The sequence below is a fragment of the Mustela erminea genome, chromosome 17, assembly GCF_009829155.1.
Source record: "Mustela erminea isolate mMusErm1 chromosome 17, mMusErm1.Pri, whole genome shotgun sequence".
Lineage (NCBI taxonomy): Eukaryota > Metazoa > Chordata > Mammalia > Carnivora > Mustelidae > Mustela > Mustela erminea.
This window is the reverse complement of record NC_045630.1, coordinates 7,468,214-7,483,001: the sequence shown is the minus strand read 5'-3', so window position 1 is coordinate 7,483,001 and position 14,788 is coordinate 7,468,214. Positions and strand designations below refer to the sequence as shown.

The following is a 14,788-nucleotide window of genomic DNA, read 5'->3' as shown; positions in this document are numbered from 1 at the left end:
GGGTATAAAAGTATCCACCCTTTGGTGGTGGTAGAAAGATTAAAAGAGATAATATAGGAAAAGCTCCAAACACTGGCTCTCATGTGTCTCAATCCTTAGTAAATACGGATTTTTGGCTCTCTCTTTTCTTCTCCCTGTATGATATATTTTTAGAATAGACCTTTTTTTTTTTTTTTAGAGCAGTTAGTTTCACAGCAAAACTGAAGAGAAACTACAGAATTCTCACATCCCTGGGCTCCTCACACATGAAACACAACCTGCCCCATTATCAGCTTCCCCCACAAAGTGGTGCTTTGGCTACAGTGGGTGAACCGACACCGATACGCATGTACAGTGGGGGTTCACTATCGAGGTGACATTCTGTGGGTCCTGACAAACGTGTAATGACGTGTATGCAGATTACTGTGTCATAGTCACTTCACTGTCCTACCCGTCCTCTGTGCTCCCTGCCTCCCTGCCGGCTCCCGGTGACCACTGATCTCTTTTACAGTCTCCACTGTTTGGGCTTTTCCAGGCTCTCACATAGTTGTACTCAAATAGTGTATATCCTTTTCAGGTTGGCTTCTCTCACTTAGCAGTATGCGTTTAAGCTTCCTTGGGATCTCTGGATGGCTAGATAGCTCCTGTGTTCTTTGCACTGAATAATATTCCACTGTCTGGAGGGATCCGTTCATCCATTTACCTTCAGGACACCTTGGTTGCTTCCAGGTTTTGGCAGTTATGAATAAGCTGCTATAAACATTTGCACACACGTTTTTGTGTGGACATGTTTACAACCCCATTGGGTAATGGCAAGGAGCTTGACTGCCCTGTCGAATGGTTAGACGATGCTGAGTTTTGTGAGATACTGCCAAACTGTCTTCCAAGGTGCCTCTAGCATTTTGGATTCCCACCACCAAAGACGGAGAGTTCCTGCTGCTCCACATCCTCGCCAGCATTTGGTGGTGTCAGTGTTCCAGACTTTGGCCATTCTTGTAGGTGTATAGAGGTACCTCCTTACTGTTTAAATCTGCATTTCCTTGATAATAGATGGGGAGCACTTCTTCATATGCTTTTTTACCATCTGAATATCTTCTTGGATGAGGTGTCTTTGGCCCATTTTTTTCATCAGGCTTTTCATTTTCTTATTGTTGAGTTTTAAGAGTTTTTTGTATATTTGGAATAACAGTCTTTTATCAGGTGTGTCTTTTGCAAATATTTCCTCCCAGCCCGTGGCTTATCTCTCTATTCTCTTGACAGTGTCTTTCACAGAGAAAACATTTTAAATTCTAATGAAGTCCAGCTTATCAGTGATTTCTTTCCTGGATCGTGCCATTGGTGTTGTGTCTAAAAAGTCCTCACCAAACCCAAGGTCATCTAGATTTTCTTATTTGTCATTTTCTAGGAGTTTTATAGTTTTGCATTTTACATTTTTCTTTGATCCATTTTAGAGGTATTTTTTGTTAAAGGTGTAGGGTCTGTGTCAAGATTCCCTTTATTGCAGGTGGATGTCATTCTTCCGGCGCCATTGTTGGAAAGACTAGCTTTGCCCCCTCGTATTGCCTTTGCTCCTCTGTAAGGATGAGTTCACTCTATCTACATGGGTCTATTTCTGGCTCTCTATTATAATGCATTTTTAAATGAGTTCATTTTACACACAGCATTTTGGAAAAACATTTAATTCCCTAGAGCAAGGCATAGTCCTTGTATAAAAATATTTAAAGAGCATCCAGAGGGAAAATTCATTGATATTTTAAATAATTATCAGCACGTTCTGGAAATCTTAAGTCATCACATGGACACCTGCTGAGAATGTGGAATTAAGAATAATCCACACTAGACCTTGCGTGGAAGTATAGATCATTAAATCTTCACGAGACTTAACAGAACATTCCCCAAACAGTACTGTCTCTCTAATTTTGAATTCTCTGGAGTATATTTGAGTGTGGCTTGGTACATTTGTCCAGAAGATGGTTTGAATTGTTGGGGGGCTGACAAGGGGGTGGTAGGTTAATCGGAGGCACTCAGAAGGTTCACTGAGGCGCACATACCTTCCGAGTGAGCTTATCTGTACCTGTGCCATGGCTCAGGGATGGCCCTATAGCTCTCCGGCTGCCCAGCCCCACGCACGCATTCAGGAAGCCACAATGGCAGGCTCAGCCCTGGGGGAACCGTGTCCCAGCTGAGAAAACACGGACGCAGGTACAGGATTCTGAACTTGAGCCAAACCATGAGGAAGTGAAAGGTGGGAAAACATGATCATCCTGGTGGAGGGTGGCCTCTGTGAGCCTGAGAAAGTGCTGCCTAAGGCTGGAGTTGCAGAGAAGAACCTAATTAAAGCTTTGGAGAATCAAAGATGCAGAATCTTGGCTCCATCCGCTGTCTTGAAGGGAAAAGCCGAATCTCAAAAAATAAGGCTCCAAAATCTTGTCACTTCTCTCCCCTTATCTGTTCGTCTTCTCATGCGGCCCCCAAAGCCTATCTCCATCTCTGTGTCGCTCAGAGTGTGGTCCCTAGAGGAGAGGAGCTCCGTGCGGCCCGACGCTCCAGCCCTAGTGGCTGCCGCTGAAGCCCGGACGTGGGGGAGGGGAATGCACAGTGGGTACCACGCAGGCCTTTAGGATCAGACAGGACGCAGAACAGAAGCTGAGTGTGGGCTGTGGGCTCTGACCTGGCTTTGAAACTCAGCTCTGATAGTTTTCCACTCCAGTCTTGGACAAAGTACCTGACCTTTTTGTGCCTTCATGTCCCCATTGGTACAACGGAATATTATCACCTCACAGGCTCGCAGTGGGTATTGAATGAGATCATGTAAGGAGATAATGAATTCACCGCCTGGCACTTAGCGTCTTAGCCACAAGTCCTCGAAAGGCGTGCAGGAGCACAGGGGTCTTCTGTTTAGGGGATGACTCGAAGGAGCTGCCTGACAGCGGGTTCCAGAATAACTCTTAACCCGCATTTGCTGCTAATCCCCAGTGTAAGAGTCCAAGCCTGTATTTCCGTGGCCTTCAAAGTCACGCAAACCTGCCACCACTGAGCATGGCCGTGTGTCTGAGAGCACCTGGTCAGAAACGCAGCTCTGGAAGAGACTCCAGCACCGTATCGTGAACCGTTCAGTGGATGGTTCCCTCATTTATAGCAACAAAATTCATCCAGCGTCATGTCTGTCATGAAACCATCAGGGGGAACAGCGCGCTACTGGGGAATGGCGGGAGACAGTGTGAGATGGAGGACACAGAGAGAGGGAGAGGAGTTTGATCTCTATGCTGGTAATATTTTATTTAGGGACCTGGTATTCGGCCCCGAGGAATAAAGTCAAGGAGTGCAGTGGGAGAAGAGGGAACTACTTCCGCTGTCGCAGGAAGTGGCGGCGGAAAGGGGAGTTCATACGTGCGGGGCCTCCAGAGAGCGGAGGAGGGCCCACAGGACGAGCGCCAGGAAGGAGCGGGTATCAGCTCCCTGTGGGTGTCTCTTCCTGCCCAAGTGACTGCAGGGCCTTGGGTCAGGGAGTCCCAGTGTCTTATTCAGCAAATATCCCTACAGTGATTGCCGGAGAGACTCTGAGGGCCTAGAAATCAAGCTTCACACTTAACACGCTTTCCATTTTCTTTATGAAACCAGCTCTGAACCAGAGAGGAACGCAAAACTGAGAGCTGAGACCAGACCCAGGCCAGTAGTAATTCAAGAAATCTTTTTTTAGTGAGAACACTGCTTCCTTTATGGTTTTATAAATAGTCTGTGGAGACCTGGGTCCACCATTGATCAAATTTGCTCACCTCTCTGAGCCTCAGGCCTCTCATCTGTGGAATGGGTGTAAATCCTACCAACTATGAAAGATAATGGATACAAATGCCAAGCCCAATGCTTTGCTCATAGTAGGCACTTAATAAAGGACAGTTTCTCTCCCCAGTCGAGGCCCTTATATCCCACTTCTTCCCTAACTCTTGCCCATCATGTTCCAAGATCCTGATTGTATTTTTGTCCACATCCGTCTGCGGGTGTGGCTCTCTAACTTCCTAACTGAGGTTTCCGTGTATCTCTTCTGACTCAACAAAATGCTTTCCTGACTCAAGCAGCGAGAGTGGGGAATCCTTTCCCTTGCCCTCACGGCACTGTAGCATTCATCTCTCCGCGTTATCGTCCTTGTGTTTCCTTCCTGGACGCCTTGAAGTCAGGGACTGTCATTGTCTGGTTTGTATTGTGGCCCCAGGTACCCACCTGGTAGACACTAGACACTCAGGAAATGTGCATTTAATGAAGGACAAAAAGATCAAAGAAATGAACGGTACTGAACCCTCCTGAAGAGAAAACTTCGGGGAGACTTTTGGGTAGTCTCTGCTTTTATCTGCTTCCCCACTAAAGATGGACTAGACGTGAGTGACCTAGATACGATTGGCCCCTTCCAGGAAAGATTCCAGCCTTACTACCTAGGGGCTGAGCTGCGTCCCCTCCCCCCCCAAATTCATATGTTAGAAGTTATAACTCCCAGTACCACAGAATATGACCTTATTTGGCATGAGGGTCTATACAGAGGTCATCAAGTCAGAATGAGGTCATCAGGGTGAGCCCTGATCCAGTTTGAACGGTGCCCTTACACATAAGGGAAAAGTGGACCCAGAGATAGACATGCCTAGAGGGAGGAGCATGTGAAGAGACCCGGGGAGAAGCTGGCCGTCTTACAAGCCCAGGGCAGTGGCCTGGAACTGATTCTCTGTCCGGGTACGAACCAACCCTGCCGCCCTGTTGATTTTGGACTTCTGGCCTCCAGAACTATGAGACAGTAGATTTGTCTGGTTTAAGCCGCCCAGTCCGTGGGCCTTGGTTACGGCAGCCTTAGCAAACGAACAGCACACTGCCCACACCAGGCAGCTGTGCTGGGGAGCACCATCACAGCAGCTGCCTCGTTTCCCAAGCCAAGAAGCCAGCTCCTAGAACAGGGAAACGACCTACAGGCCGAGCAAGGAGAGGTTTGCCCGTTCAGACAGGAACCGATCCTCCTCTGGCTTCAGCCTTTCCTTCGACAGGCAAGCTTGTGAGCACTGTAATCAGAACCCCTCGTCTGTACGTCCGGATCAGATGTTGTCTCTCTGAGAAGGTAGTAATTGTTCACAGGATTTTTAAGTGTATTCCTATATATCCTAAATGTTGCTGTATTTAGTGTGTCTTGTGAATGTCAATAAGAAATAACATTTACCAAAAAAAAAAAAAACCAGCAGATTCCTTGTTTTGAGTTTCAAGTTGAGCAAAGCTGAAGAAAATGCCAAAATAATATGCAAATATTAATACGCCATATGTAAGGCCTCTTGGAATTTTTTTCCTCAGCTGTCAACACAATTCAATCTCCCTGTCATCATCATTATTATTATTTTTTTAAATAGAGTCTGCTCAGTGTTTCATTAAATGCGGACTGCTCCCCCGTGGCTCTTAACTCGGCACCGTTCTCTCCTTTGTTCGTTGGCAGGCAATTTTGACTGGGTGGGGAATGACTTCACCCAGAACGCCGGCACAGGCCTCGTTATCAACCAGGCGGACGTGAGGAACAACAGGAGCATCATCAAGCAGCTGAAGGATGTGTTTGAGCGGGACTGGTACTCGCCCTACGCCAGGACCCTGCAGCCGACCAAGCAGCCGAACTGCTCCGGCCTGTCCAGGCTCAGAGCCCCCACCAACAAAACTGCCACGTACCCCCTCAGCGCGAAGGACCCCGCCAGCGTATCCCGTGAAGGAACAAACTGACAGGACAGCTTGTCTTTCCTATTTATATAGAGAGGACTTGAGGAAAGTTTAAAAAAACAAAAACAAAAAACCCCACACAATTTAATATGTCTTTTTTAGGGAAAAAGCACACTTCCACAAAAATATTCTCCGCACGCCATGTAATATCTTATCTAACAGTATCTTAGCGGCGTGTACACGAAGTTTAGGACTTTTGTATTTGTTACTCCTGACAGAGAATGTCATTTCAGCTTGGAAGTTAGTTTTTACGTTTGCATACCGATTTTAAGACACTGATGCCTCTTCCTTCCTAGTTTTAGACCTTTTTCTGCCGACCCAACTGGTCGGTCCTTTCAAAGCTTAGCATGAGGTAAGTGCTTTCACACCCTTCTGAGATCTGCTTCTTAGAGAGGCGAGTGAGGCTTTCACCACAGCCAAGGGACTGATCCAGCCAAGTACTTAGCCCGTAAACCATCTCCAAGACCCATGCAGTCGTCCGAGCGTGAGCGGCTCACATCTCATGCCAGCCTCCGCACGCTCGAAAACCACTCTTTGGCCTCTTTGTTCATTTTCTTCAAATACCGTACCTTTTACTTGGTACCATTTTTTTCTCTTCTCAGAGAATGTCCTTCTTAGCATCAGCGTCCCTCTGTCCACCTCCACGCTAGTTCCAAGTATGGCAACGTTTCTTGGAAATGTATGAATTCCTCTGAATGGATACCAAGTGGAAATAGCAGTCTTTAATTTTCACCTTCCAACTGCATTTTCCCCTCAAATTAAGAGTTTAAAAACCACAGCCAGCAATAGGTATCTTTTCTCTCAAGCTCGGAAAAATTAGGTAGCTACCTGCGAAAATCCAGCAAGCGATTAGGTCTGCATTATGAGAATAAAGTAGTTTCTCACTGTTTTTTTTTTGTTGTTGTTAGCTTAATGGTATTATACCAGCAAGATCTCTATGCATCCGTGGATTTTAATTTCTTTAGAATCATTCATTATGCTGTTAAGGGTATGCCAGCAAACCTTTATAGAGCTATTTAATATACCAAATGCTTTTCAGAGAAATGCAATTTAAATACTGTGCTTCACATATTTTACTAAGAAACAGAAATATTGGATTATTGTTCTATAACGTCGTCGTGTGTTGCTGTTTTCTATCTATACAATATATAGCCCTATATTAATGGAGACCGTTGCCCCCCGTTGAGACAGGCATGGCCTCTTTAGAGCCCAGAGCAGGTGACCACCAGGATGCCAGTCTCAAGGTCGCTCCTAACCCCCGCGGACCTGGAACAGGGTCCTGATCTCCTTGACCTTGGGTTTCTGTTGGTAACGTAGGGACGATCATACCTACCTCGCGTGTAGATGTTGTCACGGTAGGAAATATTTATAACTTGTTTTGAAATCAAAAAGAACCTATATAAATGCTAAGCATTGTGCTGTATAATCTTTTCCTTGAACTAATCTTTGTGGTACCCTGAGATAATCCATACCGGGTTCTCGCAGAGAGCCTACAAGGGAAAACAAATCCACAGCCTTCAGCTGTCGGTGTGGGTGTCCACAGGAACTCCGAAGCTGTGCTGGAGATCAGGACTGTCATCACTGTGATGGGACATTTTGTCAGGTCACTTTGTCAAGTAACATCCATACAAAATGAGACATTGTGTTAGGGATCGTTCTTCAGGACCGGTATATATGTGTGTTTTCAGAGCAAGGAAAGGCAATCTCAATTACTACCATTTATATCTAGAGACTTGCTTTTCTAGAAGAAGTTCCAAGTCTCATCCTGTGGGTTCCGTTGGTGCAGAAGGGCCGTTGTGGGTCCGCTGATGGTCACGTAGCTTCTTTCTTTGTTGCTTCGAACATAGGCCTTACTGGATATATGACCCGTCAGTGAAGACAGCCAGGCAAGATGGGGAGGTCCTTCATGGAAGTCTTCACCATTAGTGGCTAGGCCATGAGACTCTAAATATTTACCATATCCCCAGTCCCTTTTGAGTAGGGAGACGGTCCTGCCAGCCATCTCGCTAAAGTAAAGGTGGTTTTGGAAATGATTTTTAAAAGAAAGAAAACTAAAGAACAAGCAGAGCGGGCATGGAGACAAGCAAACATACCCAGTTCGGTCCTGGGCAGAGAAGAGCAGCCGGGGCTGGGTTCGACAGGGCATCCGAGGGGGAGACGCTGTTGTCTCCTGGAGTGCGCGTCCGCTGAGGGACAAGCGTCGGCTTGGCATAAGGGGGCCCCTTCCACTGTCCCTAGCTTTCCCATGTGATAGGAGAGAACTGAATCCTTTATAAAATGACCGTCTTTGCCATTTTGCACTGAGCCCATTAGTAAGGAGGCACCAGGAACCGTGTCCTGGGACCTCGTGCCACCAGGGCCAGCAGCGGCAGAGCGCCCCCTGCCCTGTGGCCCAGAGGCCACCTCCTCAGCCAGGCCACTGACTTCAGGAGACAAAGCTGGCCTCCAGGCAGCTGGGAAAACAGCCCCTGCACAGAGTTTCATAAATGGGCCAGGTTTCTTGAGAGACTGTTTAATTCAGCAGAACTTTCTTTTGCATTTGGATGTTTCATGTACCCCTCTAGGAGTGGCCTTTCTCTCTTTCCAGCTCCATGTCTGTGCTAAATAGACGAGTAACTTCCATCCCACACTGCCCCCCAATGCCCCACCAATGATTTCCCAAGAAGGAAAGAAGGCAAAGCAAAAACACTTGAATTCAAGACAATCTGACGATGCCCTTGCCAGAAATTAGGAGCAAGAGGCTAACTGCTAACTTCCATTGTTTTTCTACATAAATATTCCAGGAGTTAATTTCCCAAAGGGGAATATGAAAAGGAATGCAAACACAGTTCAAGACCATAGTTTAGAGTTCTGTGTCATTTCCATTAACCTGGTGCCTTATTTATTCTCAATTCTTGATTTTAAACGGTGATTCACTCCACGAGAATACTTCTGCTTCCCGTGGGGTCTGGTGAGGCCTTCCGACGGGCCTTCCGGGCAAAGTGCGTGAGTGTCGATGGCTTTTCGGGCAGCCTGTTCCCCTCCCGAGCCTCACCGCACCGCACTGAGCACCCCCAGAAGTCACTGACACACAGGGTCAAACATCCACACTGTTGGCCTCCTATGCACTGCCACCGGCCACCACTGTATCCGCTAATTAAATCACAGCTTATCAAATTGCCAGAGGGGAAGTGGAATGTTCTGGATGATATCTGTGCTTTGTGAATGCCATGCTTTGCATAGTTGAAAATGACAGAAGTGAGGTGCGGTGAAAAATGTCCCCGCTGTCTTTAAAGGACTCGTCGAGAGATGCTCATGGACCTCGACGGTCTCGTGGAGCACAGCATGATAACTCGTGTCTCAAAGTCCCAGTAAAGAAAACGAGAGCTGCGGAAGCGGAGAACGGCCTGTCGTGTAGCTCTGGGCTCGCTCTTCTACCCGGATGTCTCTGCTGTGGGTCCCCCCGCCGACCCGGTTCCTCGGGACGGTCTGATCACATCGTTGGCTGATGTCGCCGTTTGCAAACTGTGTTTTGTGACTGCGGTCACTGGTCTGTCCAAAGTGCCTCGCGGAGCCTGGGACCGACAGAAGCTCACCTCCCACCAGCCTGAGGCTGTTCTCAAGTGGCTTTGACTCACTCTGAGCTTTCTGTTTGTTTTTAGAAGCTTTTATGGAACTAAGTTCCAGGGGAACACAAAATAAAGAGACTCTCAGAATTTCTTGATACGATCAGACCCAGGGTCCGTCTGTCTCAGGAATTCCATCCCAGAATCTGCCTTTTTTCCGTATGTGTAATCGCTTGTGTGTTTCTCTGTCCAGAATTCACTTCATTATCTTTTAACATTGAAGGGGTGTGAAGAGCTGCTGTCACTTGCGAGGGGACAGTTCTCTCCCGCCATGAAAGACACTTTGCTCCTGGCTACTCAGATGCCGTCCCTGACAGCCCCACGCACTGTGGACAAATGTCCAAGTGCTTGGATTTCTGTACTCAGTGAACTGGTGCACTTTATTATAAACCTTTCGAATGGGGAGATTCATATTTGGCCCAAGGTAGGTTGGATAAATGAATCCATAGTCAGCATTTTCCCATTTGCTGTGATTTAGCTCTTTTTTCTTTCTTTTTCTTTTCTATGCTAGTAACCAAATAGCTGTTCCTCATAAGCTGTTAGCCAATCGATTTAAATTGCTAGAGCTTTTTAATACCCCTGAAGTCAACCCCAGTTCACTGTCTGCCTTCCCTCTGAGAGACTCCCTTCTAGTGGCTGAATTAGGAAGAGAGAGCTTTTTAAGGTGACTAGATAGGTATTCTTTGGAAGCTTCTAGAAAGAGTAAAAACCGAATTTTCTTATTTTTGACTCATCAGCCAACATATACCTACAGAGTTCACGAAAAAAGGTCACTGGTCACTTTTGTTTCTTTTGGCAATTTGCTGAGAAGAAATGGGAAATTTAATAGCTATTCCGCATTTTCTGCTGTTAAGTTCAACTGCTGAACTTCTAATTCTGTTACAAAGGATATCTTGGATTTTTAATGTTTCTTTATGTAAATAGGATAAAGTTGTACCTGGACATATCTATCCTATTAACCTTAAGATCCCTAAATAAATCAGTGTGATAAAGGGCTGAATTTGGGGGCATCATTAAAATTCTCAAACCTTTCATATAACCAAATGCTCGATTTTTTCATAAGTGAATATTATACAGTTTTTTCATTGTGTGAGATGAGGCATTTATTTTTCTCCTCAGCTTCCAGACTCTACGCTCTAGCCTGGTGACAGAAAAGGAATTTGTGGAAACAGGCTCAGGTGCCTCGTGCACTTACCCACCACACTCTGTTCTTTCTAGGTTTCAACCCATAATCAAACACACCTGGTGTCCACTCAGCAGACCCAAATTTAATCTCAGGTCTGGAGCATTCCTTGAAAGCCATCCAAAGCAGCTACTCCAAATTCCCCTCCAATTTGGCCACTCAGTAATTGGGGACCTACTCAAGCCAACACATTGGGAGTGGTTACTACAGTCCCTTTCACGAGACCCACACAGAGTACCGCCTTAATGATTTGCTAGAGTCGCTTGGATTTGAGACAACATCTTACCCTGAAAGAAATGTACGCAGTGGGGACCCTTTCTATGCAGGGATGAAGGCTGAGGAGGCACACTTTTTTCAAATGAGCTATCATTTGAGAGCTTAACAAAGGTTTAACCAAACCAACTTGAAGAAGCTGCAACAGTCTATTGTAATTTGATTTTTGTCAGCTGTTTCTGCATCCTGCCATTTCAGGTTTTTTTTTTTTTAAAGATTTTATTTATTTTTTCACAGAGAGAGATCACAAGTAGGCAGAGAGGCAGGCAGAGAGAGAGAGGAGGAAGCAGGCTCCCCGCTGAGCAGAGAGCCCGATTCGGGGCTCGATCCCAGGACCTCGGGATTAGGACCTGAACCGAAGGCAGAGGCTTTAACCCACTAAGCCATCCAGGTGCCCCGCCATTTCAGGTTTTAAAACGAAATTGGCCTGGGGCGCCTGGGTGGCTCAGTCGGTTGGGTGACTGCCTTCGGCTCAGGTCATGATCCCAGGGTCCTGTGCTGGAGCCCCATATCGGACTCCCTGCTCAGTGGAGAGCCTGCTTCTCCCTCTCCCTGCTGCTCTGCCTACTTGTGCTCTGTCAAATAAATATAATCTTAAAAAAAAAAAAAAGAAAGAAATTGGCCTAACAATCTAATGAGAAATGATTGTAGACAAGGAGTCCAGTTAAATCACAGTAAGGGTGAAGAGGATTTATGATTTATTTTTATTTCATAGAAAAATGAATAAGGAAAAAATTCCTCCTTTTACAAAATGGATATGTGGTTATCAAACCTATTCCTTCTGACCTCAGACAAGTTGAAAAATTGTTAGTTCCTTTATGGACCCCAATGTCTTTCATGGGTGAAAGAAATCTTAGGAATAGTTGAGAAATACTGAGCTCCTTATAAGACACAAACATGGACAAACCTGGTTTCTAATTTAGAGTTTTCCCCCTCATAAGTATACAACAGATCTTGGGACTAAAGCCTCAATTTCCAGTATTAAAAATATTGAAATTATCTGTGACTTCCTAGTATTCTGGAGGAAGAAGATCTTTAAAGACAACTCAGAAAATATGACCCAACAACATGTGATTCAGAGCTTAATCTACAATTCCACTTCCTTTTGCTTAAAAAATGGAGATGATCAACTGTTCTAGAAAGTGCATGTTATTAAAGGCAACACTGTCCCCCCCAAAAATGTAGTAAGAGTAAAACACCATAGTTTTGGGGAAGTTACAGCATTGATAGAGCACTTTGAAAATCCTCCCTACGAAAGTGTCACTGGGAATCAAAAGCTTGCCTGTCCCCAGGGGTAAAGCTGTGTGTTATTATCCATATTTCCTGGGTAGATCTATAGTTTTCCTGGAGTCCTCGGGAGACCACATCCATGGCTCCTACATGAGCAGAAGCATGTTCCTATCCCATGAAACACTCCACACTGACCACAGTCAACTGCAACATCACTCAAAGAAATTCAGTTATGGGCTAGTGGGGTGGCCTAGGAAGAGAGAGGATCCCAGCTGTGCTGTTCTTGTTGGATGGCACCTGGCCCCACTATCCAGAACCCTGCTTTACGAGCCCTCCAAACAGGAGATAGAGAAAGGAAGTGAGCAGCCAAAATAGAGAGGAGCAGTCACTCTAATGATGCTGCCTTAGAGGAGTGACATGCCCAGAGGTGACATACCAAGAGCTCTCGTTGACTCACCGTGTCTGCTTTTAGGTTACTCGAGGAATGATTGATCCCCGAACAACAAGGGTGGACTTTGTGGTTCCTGGGTTGCTTTCTTATCTTTCGTACTTTCTTGTGTATCAACACAAATAAACTCACAATAATTGAGATAACCTGACTCTGTGTCTGTTCCTTGCCATCCAGAGAGGCCTAACACACTTCAGAAAGTCACAGCTATCCCCAGGAGAATGTTCTGAGGAAATAACAGAAGCACTGTAGTAATCGTGTCTCGATTAGACACAGGCCCACACTGGGCGATCTCCACAGAGAATCTTCTGGATCCCCTCTGCGAGTATGAACATCACATCAGTTGTTGCTAGATACCCCGGACTCAGCAAGAGGAAATGGAAGCACTAAGGACACAGATGAAAATGCGTTCAGGAGATGACCACTCCACAGACACAGAGACTGTTCGAGCTGGAAGAAAGAGGACTCCTGAAGCTCAAGGCCATCTTTTTGTAACTAGATGAGGAAAATGAGGCATAGAACACATGCTGAGTTAAGTAGAGGCAGTTGTGTTATGAATTTAGAAATGTTTTTTAAATACATATTCTGATTGACTTAATAAATGCAAAAATTGCTAATAATATGCTGAATATTTGGAGCAAGTGGGTAGTTTACAGGGATTTATGGAAGATGGAAGTCTCACTGTCCCTAAGCAGTCTGACAAGGGAGGACGGGTCTTCATGTCACCATGAGAGGAAGTGGGGCAGCATCAAGGCATATTTAGTCTGGAGTCTCTCCCTCCTAAAACTGAGTAAGGATTAGTAATATCAGAAGAAGGTCACGGGGGCGCCTGGGTGGCTCAGTGAATTAACCTCTGCCTTTGGCTCAGGTCATGATCTCAGGGTCCTGGGACTGTGCCCCCACATGGGGCGCTCTACTCAGCGGGGAGCCTGCTTCCCCCTCTCTCTCTGCCTGCCTCGCTGTCTACTCGTTGTCAAATAAGTAAGTAAAATCTTAAAAAAAAAAAAAAAAAGAACAAGAAGAAGGTCAACGGTTTTTGTGTTCTGTTTCACGTGTAACCCCCCTGGGGACACTCATTCAAAAGTGAAAAGAATGCCCTAAAAAACTGCCATTTCATTGATGGGCTGAAAGCAAAGTTCTTATTTTGAAGTTTGTCACTCAGCCAGTTTGTGGTCAAGTACATGAAAAGGATGTGTGAGGTAGATCATTCAAGCATAAGGTCTGCTGACAGTCAAATATTGCTAATTTAGTATTTTCATGTAATTAGGGTAGCCTAATCATGTCACAGCAAGTGCGATGCTCGGCTGTATGTGTCCATTCGGGTGGATATGGTCCTCAGGTATTCAGTAAACATTTACCTAGGAGTTGTTGGGAAGATACTATGTAGATGTGATTAAAGTCGATCATCAGTTTAAGTAAGGGTGATTGTTTTAGATAGTCTAGCCGGGCCTGAGGCAGGCAGGTGGAGGGCTGCAGGAGCAGAAATAAAGGCATCCCCACAAGGAAGAAATTCCACCTGTGGGATATACCACCAGCTCTTCCCTGGGTTCCTGGGACTTCCCCCCTGCTCCTGCCCCACAAAGGAGAAACCAGTCCTTTACAATAAATCAGTTTTTCTGATTTAACCCTAAAATATGGTCTGTGCCTTACTTGTTCCATTTTCATGGTAGAACCCTGACTGATAAACATAGTAATAAGCAATCCCAAAATCTTAGTGGCTTAAAACCACTTAGTGCTTAAAACCAAAAGTTTTATTATTATTATTATTTGTAATTTTTTCTTTCTTTTATTAAAAGTTTTTGATGTAGTGCTCAATGATCCATTAGTTGCACCTAACACATTTTTTTGAGTATTGGTGACACACAAAGTTTGTGAGTTTCAGGTATACGATTTAGTGATTTGACAAGTTTATATAGTATGCTGTGTCTACCACAAGTGTATCTACCACTGTTCCTTTACACCATCGCCTTACACCTGTCAGAATGGTTCAGATCGAGAAGATAGGCAACAACGAGCATTGGTAAGAATGTGGAGAAAAAGAAATCCCTGTGCACTGTTGGTGGAAATGCAAACTGGTGCAACCACTGTGGAAAACTGTATGGAGGTTCCTCAAAAAATTAAAAATAAAAAAACCATATGACCCAGTAATTCCATTATTGGGTATTTGCCCAGGGAAAACAAAAACACTAACTCAGGAAGGTATATGCATATATGCACCCTATATTTTCTGCAGTATTATTTACAATAGCCAAGACATGGAAGCAACCAAAGTATTCATCAATAGATGAACGGATAAAGAAAATTGATATATAAATGATGAAATATTACACAGCCATA

At 45.2% G+C, this 14,788-nt stretch overlaps 1 protein-coding gene across 4 annotated transcripts in view; it reads left to right on the top strand.

Annotated features, from left to right (window-relative positions):
* The window catches only part of PLD5 (phospholipase D family member 5), a 394,554-nt gene extending 384,198 nt beyond the window's left edge, over positions 1-10,356 (top strand). For all 4 annotated transcript variants that reach the window (XM_032317256.1, XM_032317255.1, XM_032317257.1 and 1 more), the window contains one exon: positions 5,441-10,356. In XM_032317256.1, coding sequence (XP_032173147.1) covers positions 5,441-5,715 — 275 coding nt within the window. In that variant the 3' untranslated portion in view covers positions 5,716-10,356. The remainder of the gene's footprint in view (positions 1-5,440) is intronic.
* Positions 10,357-14,788: the final 4,432 nt, after the last annotated feature.